General features: G+C 44.6%; 1 protein-coding gene across 6 annotated transcripts in view; it reads left to right on the forward strand.

The window, feature by feature from the left end:
- Positions 1-16,020, forward strand: part of LOC127001279 (allene oxide synthase-lipoxygenase protein-like) — a 74,959-nt gene that overhangs the window by 42,309 nt on the left and 16,630 nt on the right. The window contains exon 1 of one of the 6 annotated variants that reach the window (XM_050865647.1): positions 7,626-8,498. The exons of the other annotated variants lie outside the window; for them this stretch is intronic. Coding sequence (XP_050721604.1) covers positions 7,866-8,498 — 633 coding nt within the window. The 5' untranslated portion in view covers positions 7,626-7,865. Of the gene's footprint in view, positions 1-7,625; positions 8,499-16,020 lie in introns of those variants that run through there. 6 annotated transcript variants of the gene reach the window in all.

The raw sequence follows: 16,020 nt of genomic DNA on the forward strand, positions 1-16,020 counted from the left end.
GGGGCATTGGTAGTTATGGCAGTAGTAGTAGTAAAAGTAGTAGTAGTAGTAGTAGTAGTAGCAGAGAGATGTGTAAGATTGAAAATAAGAAGAGAAAAGAAGTAGTAGAGAAAAAGAAGAAAATATGGAAGCGAGCAAGAGAAAAAAATGAATAAAGTAAATTGCAGAGAAAAAAAAAGAAGAGAAAAAGGAGATATACAGAGAAGGAAAGATGGAAAAATGACATAAAAGAAAGGGAGGAAATAAGGAAATAGCGAAGTGAAAGATTGAAAACAGAAGAAGGAAAGAGGAACGGGAAAAAGGAAAAGGGGAAAATATGGGAGGAAAGGAAGAAAGGATGAAGAGGGTGAAAAGGCTAAATATTTGAGAAAGAGAAAAGAGAGAAGGAAGAGAAGGAGATAAATAAAAGAGGTGTGGAAAGAAAATAAGGAAAATGGAAGGAAAATGGAAGGAAAATAGAAGGAAAAGAAAGGAAAACAGAAGGAAAAGAACGTAAAATAGAAGGAAAAGAAAGGAAAATAGAAGGAAAAGAAAGGAAAATAGAAGGAAAAGAAAGAAAAATGGAAGGAAAAGAAAGGAAAATGAAAGGAAAAGAAAGGAAAATGAAAGGAAAAGAAAGGAAAAAGAAAGGAAAAGAAAGGAAAATGAAAGGAAAAGAAAGGAAAATGAAAGGAAAGGAAAGGAAAATGAAAGGAAAAGAAAGGAAAATGGAAGGAAAAGAAAGGAAAATGAAAGGAAGAAGAAGGCAGAAGAGAGTGAAACAAGACTAAATATTTAAGAAAGAGAAACGAGAGAAGGAAAAAAAATAAAAGTGTGAAAAGAAGGAAAGAAGAAAATACACAATCGAGGAAGAAAGAAGGAAGAAAAGAAGAAGGGTGAGAAGACAGCTATTTCAAGAGGAAGAAGAAGGGAGGTGAAGGTTAAGGAGATAAAAGAGGGAGATGATAACATGATAAGATAGATAGATTCTTAGGAAGAGGAATACGCAATAGGAAATAGAGAAGAGATAAGGGAAGAAAAAGAGGGAGAGGGGAAAGAAGAAAGGAAGAAAATAAAGGAAGAAAAGAGGGATAGAAAAGAAGAAAGGAAATAAAGGAAGAAAAGAGAGACAGAAAAGAAGAAAGGAAGAAAACAAAGGAAGAAAAGAGGGAAGAAAAGAAAAGGAAGGAAATAAAGGAAGACAGAAAAGAAAAAAGGAAGAAAACAAAGGAAGAAAAGAGGGAAGAAAAGGAAGGAAATAAAGGAAAAGAGGGAGATGGAAAAGAAGAAAGGAAGAAAATAAAGGAAGAAAAGAATAAGAAAGGAAGAAAAGAGGGAGGGAAAAGAAGAAAAGGAAGAAAAGAGGGAGGGAAAAGAATAAGAAAGGAAGAGGGAGAGGGAAAAAAAGAAAGGAAGAAAATAAAGGAACAAAAAGAGGAAGAAGAAAAAAAAGAAAATGAAGAAAATATGAGCTAGGAAATTTTCTTAATGGGGCGTGAATGAAAAGAAAATTAAAAGAATGAGGAGGAAGAGGAAGAAGAAGAAGAGGAGGAGGAAGAGGAAGAAGAAGAGGAGGAGGAGGAAGAGGAAGAAGAGGAGGAGGAGGAAGAGGAAGAAGAAGAAGAGGAGGAGGAGGAGGAGAGATTCGAAAAAGCAGAAAAAAATTATCCTACACACACACACACACACACACACACACACACACACACACACACACACACACACACACAGCTATTTCTAAACACGATCTGAACCCGTTATTTCTTTCTTCTGTATGTGATTCTCTCTCCTTTCTCTCCTCCTCCTCCTCCTCCTCCTTTCTGAGTTTCCCTTTCTCCTCTTCCCTCGTCTTCCTTCTGTCCCTTCCTCCTCCCTCTTCCCTTGTCTTCCTTCCGTCCCTTCCTCCTCCTTTCTGCTTCTCCTTTTCTCCATCTCTTTACTTTCCCTTCCTTCCCTTCCTCCTCTATCGTCTTCCTGCCTCCTCCTCTATTTATCCTTCCTACTTTTTCTTAACTATTCGTGTCCTTTGCCCTTCTCCACTACCTTTTGATATTTTGTGTAGTTAAACTTGTATTTGTACCCTGAATGGAGGCTTTGGAAGCTTATCGTAGTAATAATAATAAAAGACCGCGAGAAAAAAGAATGATAGGGATGGATTAATGTTATCGGTGGAGGACGGAGAGGAGAAAAGTGGATGACCTAGACAACAACGACAACAACAACAACAACAACAATGAAATAAAAACTTACTAAAAAAAAGGAGACATCGGAAAGGAAAATAAAAATGGAGAAAATAGGAAGATAGATACATAAAAAGAAGAAAGGAAGATGAAATGAAAAAAAATGTGATTAGAAAAGAAAGAAATGCAAGAAAAGGAGAGAAAAGGAAAAAAATAGGAAGATAGGAAGATTAAAAAAAAAAGGGAATAAAGGAAAATGAAAACAATGATGCAAAAAATGAGAAAAAAAAATAAAATAAAAAGGAAAAAAAGGAAGATCAAAAAAGAAGGAAAAAGGGAAAAAGAGAACCGAGATAAGAAAAAAAGTTCAAAAAAAATATAAAGGAAAAAAGGACGATCAAAAAGGAGGAATAAAGGAAAATAGAAAAAAGAAAAAATATACAAGAAAAGAAAAAAAAGGAAATGTCGAATTGAACACGAATATAAATGAAAAAAAAAATACTACAAAGAAATAATATAAATAAGCAAAGAAAATGACATAGTACAAAAATAAAGTATTAATCGAAGGAAGAAAAATACAGGAAATAAAAAGAATAAGTGAGATAATTTGTCTGTCTGTCTGTCTGTCTGTATGTATGTATGTATGTATGTATGTATGAAGGATTATATTCATTTATGATACGAATGAATAATTTAAAAAAAAGTAGATAGATGAATGAGTGAAGAAAGGAAGGAGAGGTAAGAAAGGAGTTGGAGAAGGAAGAGGAGGAGGAGGAGGAGGAGAAAGCGAAGGTCAAGGACGGGCAATGAAACACACACACACACACACACACACACACACACACACACACACACTCTATTACACATGGGAAAAATCAGAGAGAGAGAGAGAGAGAGAGAGAGAGAGAGAGAGAGAGAGAGAGAGACTGGAACTAGAGAGGAGGAGGAGGAGGAGGAGGAGGAAGGAACTGGACTACCTTCAAAAATATGTATAGAACAGGTATTTCTCCTCCTCCTCCTCCTCCTCCATTTGACGTCAGAGAAGGAGAGAAAGTATCGGTATTTCCATGCGTAGATCCTCCTCCTCCTCCTCCTCCCTCCATCCTTCTTCCTTCCTTCTCTCCTTTCCTCTCTCTCTCTCTCTCTCTCTCTCTTCCCTCCATACATTCTCCCTTTCCTCTCTTCTCTCCCTCCCTTAGCTTTTGTATTGGAGAGAGGAGAGAAGGGGGAGAGAGAGAGAGAGAGAGAGAGAGAGAGAGAGAGAGAGAGAGAGAGAGAGAGAGAGAGAGAGAGAGAGAGAGAGAGAGAGAGAGAGAGAGAGAGAGAGAGAGAGAGAGAGAGAGAGAGCAATCAGAAGACAGGATGCACTTATCAATAACGAAGATACGGAAAGAAAAAAAAAAGAAGAGTGAATGATAATAATAGGAGGAAGAGGAGGAGGAGAAGGAAGAGGAGGAGGAGGAGGAGACATGACGCAACAACAGAGGTTAATAATGCCGTGGCGAGGAGGAGGAAGAAGAGGAAGTACAGGACTAGGAGGGAAGGAAGGAAGGCAAAAGGAAGGAAAGGAAAGGAAGCGACAGGAAGGAAGGAAAAGAAGGAATAGGAAGAAGGAAGGAAAGGAAGGAAAGGAAGAAGGAAGGAAGGAAGGAAAAGAAGGAATAGGAAGAAGGAAGCAAGGAAGGAAAAGAAGGAATAGGAAGAAGGAAGGAAGGAAGGAAAAGAAGGAATAGGAAGAAGGAAGGAAGGAAGGAAAAGAAGGAATAGGAAGAAGGAAGGAAGGAAGGAAAAGAAGGAATAGGAAGAAGGAAGGAAGGAAAGGAGAAAGGAAGGAAGGAAAGGAAGAAGGAAGGAAGGAAGGAAGGAAGGAAAGAAAGGAAGATGCGTTTTATTTCTTATCTCAAAACAGGAATAGAAAAAATGAAGAAAAGAAAGAAAGAAAGAAAGGAAGAAAGAAAGAAAGGAAGGAAGGAAGGAAAAGAAATACAGGAAGATGCGTTTTTATTTGTTATCTCAAAACAGGAATAGAAATAAATAAAGAACACGAAGAAAGAAAGAAAGAAAGGAAGGAAGGAAAAGAAAGAAAGAAAGAAAGAAAGAAAGAAAGGGAAGAGACATCAGAAAAAACATCTTCAAACTTTCTCCTCAAACCAAAACACACACACACACACACACACACACACACACACACACACACACACACACACACAGACAAAGCACTCCCCCCCCACCCCCACCCCTCCCTCCCCCCCTAGTAAATACCTGAGGATTCCCCTGGCTGGTATCGAACCCCGGGCCAGGTAGTCAGGTGTGTTCGTATACCTGTTTTCCTAATTAATTCAAATCTTTCCTCCTCTTCCTCTTCTTCCTTCTCCTTTCCCTTCCTCCACCTCTCATCCGTTCCCTTCATTCATTCACTCATTCATTCCTTCCCCTCTCGTTTCCTCTTCCTCCTCCTCCTCCTCCTCCTCTTGCGTTTTCCTCTCTCCACCTTTCTTTCCTTCCCTTCCTTCATTCATTCATGGACAGAAAGAGAAGGGAAGGGAAGGGAAGGGAAGGGAAGGGAAGGGAAAGGAGGGAAAGGAAGGAAAGGGATGGGAAGGGAAGGGAAGGGAAAGGGAAAGGAAAGGGAAAGGAAGGAAAGGGATGGAAAAGGAAGGGAAGGGAAAGGAAAATAAAGGAAGAAAAAACAGCAATCCCTGGTCTACACACACACACACACACACACACACACACACACACACACACACACACACACACACACACACCGTTTTAGGACACAATCACCTTAATCTCGTCACCAGAAGCCTTTTACAATGAACCCTATCACCACCATCACCTCCACCACCACCACCACCACCAGAAAAAAAATATATATATCGTTCTAGAGAAAAAAATCTAACCATTTCTTTCCTCCTTCCTTTTATTTCTTATTTTCTTCCTTTATTTCGTCTTTTTTTCCTTTCTTTGTCTCCCTCTCTCTCTCTATCTCTCCTTTTCCTTCCCTCCCTATCGTCTTTTCTCCCTTTTCTTCCTGTCTCATTTTTTCTCTATCTCCCTTTTCCTTCCCTGTCTCCCTGTCATTTTTTTCCTCTGTCTTCTCTACAACAAAAATATACCAAAAAAGACGAACTAACTATCATTATTTTGTCTAGTGGTGGTAGTAGTAGTAGTAGTAGTAGTAGTAGTAGTAGTAGTAGTAGTAGTAGTGATTATAGTTCCGCTTACGCTAAAAAAAAAAAAAAAATTCGCTGGGAGGATTCAGGATCTTCAGAATTTACGAACGATACATATCAGAGTAATTTATAGCGGTATGTGTGTGACGTACGTGTGTGTGTGTGTGTGTGTGTGTGTGTGTGTGTGTGTGTGTGTGTGTGTGTGTGTGTGTGTGTGTGTGTGTGTGTTTGAAGGTCAGTCCGTCAGTCAGTCGCGCCAGCCTTTCAAACGTTCACTAGTTTTGCTTATGTTAGGATTTCCCGACATGGGGATTTTTGGGGTCCCGTGATAGTCATGTGATTCACCTTTCCCCGCCTTCCGCTTCCTCTCTCTCTCTCTCTCTCTTTTTCTTTATTTATTTTTATATATTTCCTTTTATTTACTTATTTTTATTTATTTCTCTTTTTATTTATTTATTTTATTGATTTCTTTTATTTACTTATTTTATTTCTCTCTCTCTCTTTTATTTATTTATTTTATTGATTTTTATTTACTTATTTTATTTCTCTCTCTCTTTATTTGTTTATTTTATTTATTTCTTTTATTTACTTATTTTATTTATTTCTTTTATTTCTCTCTCTCTCTCTCTCGTGACCTAGCACATCCGTTTTTTGTTTTGTTTTATCATCCGCCTCTTCTTCTTCTTCTTCTTCTTCCGTTTCCTCCTCCTCCTCCTCCTCCTCCTCCTTTTTCTGTTTCCATCTCGTGTTTCTTCCATTCACTTCAATCTCCTCCTCCTCCTCCTCCTCCTCTTCTTTTTTTTATGTCTGTGCTTTTCTCTCCTTTCTCTCTTCCATTCCCCCCTCCTCCTCCTCCTCCTCCTCCTTTCCGAGTCTCCCATTCTCCTCTTCTCCCTTCCTTCTTCCCTTCCTCCTCCTTTCTGCTTTTCCTTTTCTCTATCTCTCTTCCATTCCCTTCCTTCTCTTCCTTCTCTTCTCTTTCGTCTTCCTGCCTCCTCCTCTCTCCCTCCTCCTCCTCCTCCTCCTCTTCCTCATCATCTATTTTCTCTTCCCCAAAAATCCACAACCTACACCCCCCTCCCCTCCCCTCCCTTCTTCCCCCCATAGCAACATTCTCCCCCTCCCTCAAGGCTTCCTCCTCCCCTCCCCTCCCTTCCCCTCTCCCCCCATAGCAATATTCTCCCCGATCCTTCAACACACCCCTTCACATCCTTCCCCTTTCTTCTCCCCCTTCACCACCACCATCATCACCATCATCACCAGCTGTCACCATTAAACCCTTCCCTCAGGCCTTTCAACCCCACCGTCATCACCATCACCACCACTAAGTATACCCACTTATTTACCCATTTCTCTACCACCTCCCTTTCCTTTCTGTTTCTCTTCCTCTATCTCCTCTTTTTTTTCCATTCTTTGTCTCCCTTTCTCTCTCTTTTTCTTATTCTTTTTCTGTCTCCTCAGTTTCCCTTTCCTTCCCTCCCTATTTCCTTCCTGTCTTATTCTTTCTCTCTATCTCTCTTTCCTTTCTATTTATATTCCCTTTCTACCGTTCCTTTTCCTTCCCTCCCTTTCCTTTTTCTTACCTTCCTTTCCTTCACCCATATCTAATCTCTGTCCCTTTCTCCTTCCCCCTCTCCCCCTCCCTCACCACCATCACCTCCCTTCCCTACATTCCTTTCAAGACGAGGTTTAAGATAAGACAGCTCTGATAAGCTTCCACTAAGTTGCTATGGCTGTTCCGCTGTGTTCCGCCAAAGCCACGTTCCACTCAGGGTCAAGTTCCACTCAGCTCTTTGGCACCCTGTTACTAACACTGTCTGGCTATTTTAAGTTTCTGGGTCACTGTGTTTCGCTATGTTCCCCTGTGCTATTGTTCCGCGTGTTGCGTGTTGTTACCTGTTCCGTGTGTCTATCCGTGTATCGTAGAGGGAGGGAGAGAGGAGGAGGGAGGTAAGATGAAGGGAGGAGGGAGTGATGAAGGGAGAAGTAGCGTGGGAAAGGGAGGAGAGAAAGAGCGTAGTACAGGAGGAAGGCAAACAGGTAAGAGGGGGCAGGGAAGGAGGGAGGCTGGGAAGGGCGTAGGTAAGGAGGGAGGCTGGGAAGGGCGTAGGTAAGGGGGGAGGTGCCGGGCAGAGGGAGGGCGGGAGTAGGTGAGGAGCCTCGCCTGCTGCGAGCGACTGCGGGCAGCAGGGCGGGATGACGAGGCGTGGCGCAACAGTCCTGCCGCACAAGGATGACGGAAGGCGGCTGGCAACTCCGCGGCCATCTTTTCGCGGCCAATATAATGCCCGGCGACCCTCCCGCCGTCAGTTCCGCGGTAGCCTGCATCTGGGGAGGACCTTACCTCTCCCTTCCGTGTGCCGACTATACACTCGCTGACAAGGCCGAGTGCGGCCAACAGTCTGAGCGTCGGTGCGCAAGGCCAAGTGTCGTGGCCGAGACCCGTGGCGGCGGCCTATTGCCAGGACGGTGTTACAGTAGGGCGCCCCGACCTGCCCTGCCTGTGCCTGAGCGATCGAGGCACCGACCAATGATTGGCTGCTGCAGGGCCACCATGGAGCGACTCATGAACCTGTGGAGGGGCTCCGCGGAGACCCATTACCGCCTGCACGTGGTGACCGGGGACAGGCGCGGCGCGGGCACAGACGCCAATGTGTACGTGATATTGCACGACCTGCAGGGCCGCGCCTCGCAGCCCATCTCCCTCAACAGGGTATTCACCAACGACAACGAGCGTGGCTCCACCACCACCATGGAGCTGCGGGCGGAGTGCGGCATCGCGGGGCCCGTGGCCAGGGTGGAGGTGTGGAGGGACAACTTCGCCGACCTGTCCATCATCGGCAGCGCCTTGCAGTACATCTTCAACAGGCACACCAAGCGGGGCTCCTCCGCCTGGTTCCTGGACCGTGTTGAGGTGGAGGAAGTGAAAGTGTCGCCAGGGCAGGACGACGCGCCCGTCACCGTGCACCGCGGCAAAAGCGGCGGCAGGCTGTGGGTGTTCCCCCTGCAGCGGTGGGTGGCGGCGCACAAGCACTACACCATCCACCTCCACGACTGCTTCCTGCCGCAGCACGACCCGCACCCCGAGACGCGGGAGGAGGACATTCGCCTCAAGCGGCGGGAGTACAGCTACGAGCAGAAAGTGGAGGACGGCCCGGCACAGGTAACCACCCCGCCGCGGGCAGAGGCGGAGCACTAGGCCTACCAGGGGTGAGGGTAGGGAAGGGGAGCAGCAGAGGAACGCAGGGGACAGGCTTAGGTAAAGGCTCGCCCCTGGCATCACTGTAGTAGATGGAGGGAGAGACGGTCGGCGAGCGCTGGACGGCTGACACGCACGGCACAGCAGTGTCATGAAACGCTTTGTTAACAGCCTGGTGACGCTGGCACCACCACGCCGGCAAGGGCGGGCACCTACCGGGGCCCCTGACACACACACACACACACACACACACACAGGTGACAATATTCCGAAGCACAGGTTTCACACAACGGGCTGATACAATGTTGCGACACACACACACACACACACACACACACACTGCATACTAAAGGCACTCAAGCACCAGAACACATCACACGCTTCGCATCCAAACAACCAGAGGCCAATGCATGAGGGGTGTTAGCATGGCGGCAGGCACGGAGAGCGGGAAGGACACACACACACGCCAAGGTCAGCGGTCGGCCTGCAGAACACTAAAAGTCTTGGCGGGGTGTCTGACAGGTGGAAGAGCGAGGAGACGATGCCCATACTATCAATCGTGTCAGACTCCCATTACGACTAAGCCCACGGAGAGGATTACCCGGGTCTCCATGGGTGATTCTCCCTTTCAAGATGCAGAAGACATATAGAACTGTCACCATCATCACAAAACAGTCCATGAAAACCCCGGTAACTTCCACGAGAGGCTTTTCAAACAGGCTGACTGAGGCTCGTGGGATTTTCGTGGGATGTTTTGTGGGTCTAGTGAGAGATTCGTACGATTTATGGGCCTTCAACGAGGAAAACACGCATGAAAACCCTCTCTCTCTCCCTTCCTTTCCTTCCTCCTCCTCCTCCCTCTCTCCCCTCCATACATTTTCGTGGACTGTTTTGTGGGTCTAGTGAGAGATTCGTACGACTCATGGGCCTTGAACAGGGAAAACACGCATGAAAACCCTCTCTCTCTCCCTTCCTTTCCTTCCTCCTCCTCCTCCCTCTCTCCCCTCCATACACTTTCGTGGACTGTTTGGTGGGTCTAGTGAGAGATTCGTACGACTCATGGGCCTTGAACAGGAAAACACGCATGAAAACCTCTCTCTCCTTCCTCTCTCTCTCTCTCTCTCCATACATTTTCGTGGACTGTTTTGTGGGTCTAGTGAGAGATTCGTACGACTCATGGGCCTTGAACAGGGAAAACACGCATGAAAACCCTCTCTCTCCCCCTTCCTTTCCTCCCTCCTCCCTCTCTCTTCCCTCTATACATTCTCCCTTTCTCTCTTCCCTCAATACATTCTCCCTGTCTCTCCTTCTCTCCCTCCCTTAGCTTTTGTATAGGAGAGAAGAGAGAAGGGAGAGTTAGGACGTCATTACAAACTTCAAAAACATCCATGAAAGCCCTCTCTCCCTTCCTTTCCTCCCTCCTCCTCCCTCTCTCTCCCCTCCATACATCCCCCCTTTCATATCGTCATTACCAACACCCACCAGACAGCCAGCCACGATAAACACACATTACCGAGCCTCTCAACGCTATACCCAATCACAACCTTCACGTATAGCCCCACCGAGTGCTTGCGAAACTCCATACTGCCTTATCTTATCGCCCCGAAGTCTAAGTGCATTGCGTGATAATGTATATGAGAGGGTCCGAGCGGAAGGGGACATGACGGAAGACGGCGAAAGGGCGGGGGAGGGGGGGGGGGGGGATGCATGAGGCCTTCCCCTTCCTCGAGTCCGCCGATAACGTGCCGGAAGCCCAGATCTCAAAGACCTTAGCGACGGGTTTCTTGAGGGACTGCGAACTTAGAGACGGTCGGAGGGTAGGAGCGAGGGGGGGATCGTGTTAGGTAGGGAGATGAAGCCAGGGAGAACAAGGGGGCACAGGGGAAGGGAGTGGAAGCGAGGGAGGTGTGTGTGTGTGTGTGTGTGTGTGTGTGTGTCCGTCCAGCCACGTGCCACTCCCCGACAAAGAGATATGAAGTGACTCTAATCATCATGAGAGAGAGAGAGAGAGAGAGAGAGAGAGAGAGAGAGAGAGAGAGAGAGAGAGAAACAACACCACGCGACATGCACTTCCTGTCTCATGATGCCGGAACGCGATACGATCTTAAGAAACAACGCAAAAGACGACGCGAAATATACATAACAAATACGACATGTGGCAGCTGTTGTTGTTGTTGTTGTTGTTGTTGTTTACAGGAAGGGCGTAACTAGCGACTATCAACCCTTACTCTCCCTTCCTATTGACACCCTTAACCTCCCTCACTATACGCTCCCTGCAACTTAAGGGCAAAGACGCAAAAAAATACCTAAATACATGTACGTTGAAAGCTGTTTTTGTTGTTGTTTATTGTTAGGGCGTAACTAGCGACTATCAACCCTTACTCTCCCTTCCTATTGACTCCCTTAACCTCCCTCACTATACGCTCCCTGCAACTTAAGGGCAATAAAACAAACAAACGAAATAACCAAGAAAAAATCCCACAACCGCTCAAACGTCAATACCTGTCTTCAATACGTACATATCTGGCTTCACACACACACACACACACACACACACACACACACCTGTCTCAATACAGATTCACGTGCGCGCTATCAGGAGGTGAGCGAATCCGCGTATACAGTCAGGTATTGAAGGCATTAGAGGTGACTGCGATAACAAAGGTGGTGCGTTGATAAGACTTTCCCAGCGCTTAAGAAGAAGGATGGTAGAAGTGAAGACGATAGAGGAAGATAAGGGAAGATACAGAATACAAGATAAATGCGATAGAGGTGAATGGTATACTGCGTTCAAATGACATTCCCCGGGCTACAAGAAGAAGGTAGTAGGAGGTAGAAATAAATGCGATAAAGAAAGATAAGGGAAGATACGTAAAAGAAGATTGTACAGAAGAAGAAGAAAGGCGATAGAAGGGAATGGTATACTGCGTTCAAAAGACATTCCTTGCGCTAATTATTTTGTTGTTGTTGTTGACAGCAAGGGAGGCAACAACAACAGCTCAAGGGCAAACAAAAACAGGAACAACAACAAAATGACCCCGCTGGACGCTGCTCAGGCAAAAAATAAATAAAATAAAAAAAAAACGAGGTCAAAAGAGAGGTCATTTGCAAGTCAAGAGTACAGAGGAGAGAAAGACATAGATAATAAATTATAATAAATAAGCATATTGAATAAAAAAGGAGGAAAATGCTATAGTGAAATTAATACAAAGAGTGGAAAGATATACTGAAGAGAGAGAGAGAGAGGAATAGGAAGGAATGAAGGGAAGATGTAGATTAAGAAGAGAAGGAAGGAATGCTGTAGAAACGAAGATAATTGTAGAGAAGGGAAGGAACAGAATAGAAAGAAGAAAGGCGATGAAACTATATATACGGTAAAGCCAGTACGTTATATATTAGACATTTCCTGACCTAGTTTTTTTTAGTGTTTTTTTTAACGAAGACTGCTCTGAAACCTGTATTTGCGCAAGAAGAAGAGGAGGAGGAGGAGGAGGACAGTAAAAAGAGAAGGGAAGAAGAATGACAAACAGAGAAAATGAAAGAAAAACAGAATTAGAGAAAGAGGAGGAGGAGGAGGAGGATTAGAGAAAGAAAAAGGAGGAGGAAAAGAAAAAAAAGAAAGGAAGAAGAATGACAAACAGAGAAAATGAAAGAAAAACAGAATTAGAGAAAGAGGAGGAGGAGGAGGATTAGAGAAAGAAAAAGGAGGAGGAAAAGAAAAAAAAGAAGGGGAGAAGAATGACAGAGAAAATGAAAGAAAAACATAATTAGAGAAAGAGGAGGAGGAGGAGGATTAGAGAAAGAAAAAGGAGGAAAAGATAAAAAAGAAAGGAAGATGAATGACAAACAGAGAGAGGAGGAAAAAAAACAATTAGAGAAAGGAAAAGGAGGAGGAGAACAGTAGGGAGGAGAAGAAGAATGAAACCCAGAGAGAGGAAAGAAAAACGAAAGAATTAGAGAAAGAAAGAGGAGGAGAAGGAGAAGGAGAGAAAGAAAGGAGGAGAAGGAGAATATAAAAAAAGAAAGGAAAAATAATAAAACACGGAGAAAGGAAAGAAAAACAAAAAGAAAATGAAACTGAACAAATGGAGTGAGTTTAGTATTTTATAATTAACAAGAGTAAAGAAGAAAAGGAAAAAAAGTAATAATGTTCTTCTTGTTGTTGTTGTTACCAAGGCTGCATGTTAGAACTTAGCGCAGGAAAAGATGGAAAGTTTCGTTTAGTCGGCGCAACATCTGTGGTCATATGCCGGAGAGAGACAGAAGGGGAAGGAATTATAGGAGAAGAGAACAGATCCCAGGAGACGGGAAGTTGGAAAGTTTCGTTTAGTCGGCGCAACATCTGTGGTCATATGCCGGAGAGAAACAGAAGGGGAAGGAATTATAGGAGAAAGGAACAGACCCCAGGAGACGGGAAGTTGGAAAGTTTCGTTTAGTCGGCGCAACATCTGTGGTCATATGCCGGAGAGAGACAGAAGGGGAAGGAATTATAGGAGAAGGGAACAGACCCCAGGAGACGAGACACAACCCCCGATTAATACCTGGTACCCATTCACTGCTGGGTATCGGAAAAGCCGCCCAAATTTTTCCACTCCGCCCGACTTTGCGCAGGATTGACAAACTATACGTATGGAGAACTTAGATTTTTTTTTTAATAAGACTGGATCCTGCACTAACTCCAACGTGCAACACTGCGTAAACAACATCAAATAAATGAATGCTGTTGAAGTAGATTACCTTGGAACCTGTTATCTGCACTATCTTACAACGCAGACTGAACAAAAGAAGGAAGAAATTGGTGTTTTTTTTGTTCAAGACGGGTTTGAATCCAGCACCTGCGATAGGCTGCTCGGGTGAACAAGAATTAAGCAAAGCCCCGTTCACACTGACCCGACGACCCAACGACTTTTAGGTCCCCTTCAACTGTGCCGAATTAGCATCTGGCGATCGTTCCTGGACCTCTTTCCGACATAGAGAAAGAAAGAGGAGGAGGAGGAGGAGGAGGAGGAAGAGAATTAGAGAAAGGAAAGAGGAGGAGGAAGAGGAGGAAAATTAGAGAAAGAGAAGGGGAGAAGAATAAAACGGAGACAGAGGACGGAAAAAAACAGAAGAATTAGAGAAAGAAAATAGGAGGAGGAGGAGAATAGAAAGAAAAGGGGAGAAGAATAAAACAGAGAGGAAAGAAAAAAACAAGAATTAGAGAAAAAAAAAAGCAGGAAAAGAAGCATATACAAGAAGAGGCACATAACTATGAGAAAGAGGAGATATAGACCAGTCCCAAAATTGACCTCTCTTTTTGGCCACTCCTTTGACCTCTATTCAGGAGCAGTAAGTAGCGGGCTTTTTCTATAATATTTTTTTCTTACGCCCTTGAACTGTCTCATTAGTTGTAAAAAAAGAAAAAAATGTGCGACCCTTTCATATCAACATTTCACACCCAAGACCTCGTGTACCCAGAGTCGGAACAGCGTGAACGGGGCTTGAGGCAAAAGTTAAGTTGGGAGCATACTCTATACAGCTACGCATGGCCCCGGTACGCATCCCCGTCACGTTGAGCCTGGAGTGGCCAGTGTGACATCCCGGTTACCACACCCTCATTTATCGAGAACCCCCGGAAAGATGTACAAGTGGATGACCCGTACGCTGACTACCCAAGACGGGATTCGAACCAAGCCCTGCAGTTTCGTAGTTTGAGACGCTAACCACTGCACCACGGAGGTATAAGCGCAGGCTGGCTTTCGTAACTTCCCCCAAACGACCCGGAATCACATAGAACAGGATGGAAGCGAAAATAGATAAGATTGTATTGAAATTTCAGTTGTTGTTGTTTTTCTATAAATATCCAAAGTCTGGCAAACAAGTCACCGTGTTTTCGCTCTTAATTCACATCACATTATTATTATTATTATTATTATTATTATTATTATTATTATTATTATTATTATTTGAGATGAAACTGGTTAATCCGGAACTTATTAGCAACCTGTTCGTCTCTACTACTACTACTACTACTACTACTACTACTACTACTACTACCACTACTACTACTACCACTACTACTACTACTACTACTACCACCACTACTACTACCACTACTACCATTATACAGCCTTCCTTTATCCTTCTCTACCCTCGTTTACATCGCCTGACGGGACCTCTGACGTACGCTAATCAGTGCACCTGACGAGAGTATTACCTGGCTTCTTAATATTCACACTGCCGACAGACATCTCTATACACCCACTTGCTAATGACGCCACTGCACCTGAGAGAGAGAGAGAGAGAGAGAGAGAGAGAGAGAGAGAGAGAGAGAGAGAGAGAGAGAGAGAGAGAGAGAGAGAGAGAGAGAGAGAGAGAGAGCCTATCTTTCGTTATACCGGTAATGCAAACACTTGACGTCATACATATATACCTGTCTCCATATGGAATCACGTGTATACTATCAACACACACACACACACACACACACACACACACCGGTAGCAGCTCTCTGACACCTTAAAACCTGTCTTTCTGTCTGTCTGTCTAATGTATGTTTATCTTCCGGTTTAAAAATACGATGAACTGTCTGTGTCTGTGTCTGTGTGTGTGTGTGTGTGTGTGTGTGTGTGTGTGTGTACAGCTCTCTCTCTCTCTCTCTCTCTCTCACATGACAGGATGAGAGTTAATGCACGAATGAGCTCCGAAACGTTTTGTCAAGAGGAGGAGGAAGGGGAGAGGAGGGAGAAGGGGAGGGGAAAGAAGAGGGGAGAGGAGGGGAAGTAGGAAAAGGGATAACAAGGCTAGGCTTGGTGGCGTGGTGTGTGTCATATGGAAATGATTCTGATGATGATGATGATGACGAGGAGGTGGAGGAGAAGGAGGAGGAGGAGGAGCGGAAAAGAAGAAGGGAGAGGAGGGGAAGTAGGAAAAGGAAGGGATGACAAGGCTCAGACGTGGTCGGTCATATGATGAGAATGGTGATGATGATGATGATGACGGACAGAAGGAGAGGAGACGCAAATTATGGTGAAGAAAACAACATATGCCCCATCACGCACATCCCTCTCAACTAACATACCCGCCCCTGCCTTTCTCCCCCTCTCTCTCTCTCTCGCCGCCCCCCCCCCCCGCCCACACCCACCATCAGCATAACAAACACAGCTGCCCACAAGAAGGTATTTCCGTGGTAAGGGGAGACAGGGAAAGGAAAAAAACACACAAAAAAGTAATGTGTACGTGATAATTTTAATACCGTGTCCCCAGATCTCGTGACGCAAAGCTGGCCAGGTTTTTTTTCAGGGGTGTGTGTGTGTGGGGGGGCGTGTGTGCGTGTGTTCTTGTCTCATTATTCTTACGTATTTGGGTTTTAAGAGGCTGTATCGAACTTGTAAATGTCGCGTATCGTATAACTTTTTTTGAATTCTTTTAGATTTTAGTATGGTTTTTTTATCTTGTGTAATGACTGTGTGTGTGTGTGTGTGTGTGTGTGTGTGTGTGAGAGAGA

The sequence above is a fragment of the Eriocheir sinensis genome, chromosome 20 (genome assembly GCF_024679095.1).
Source record: "Eriocheir sinensis breed Jianghai 21 chromosome 20, ASM2467909v1, whole genome shotgun sequence".
NCBI lineage: Eukaryota > Metazoa > Arthropoda > Malacostraca > Decapoda > Varunidae > Eriocheir > Eriocheir sinensis.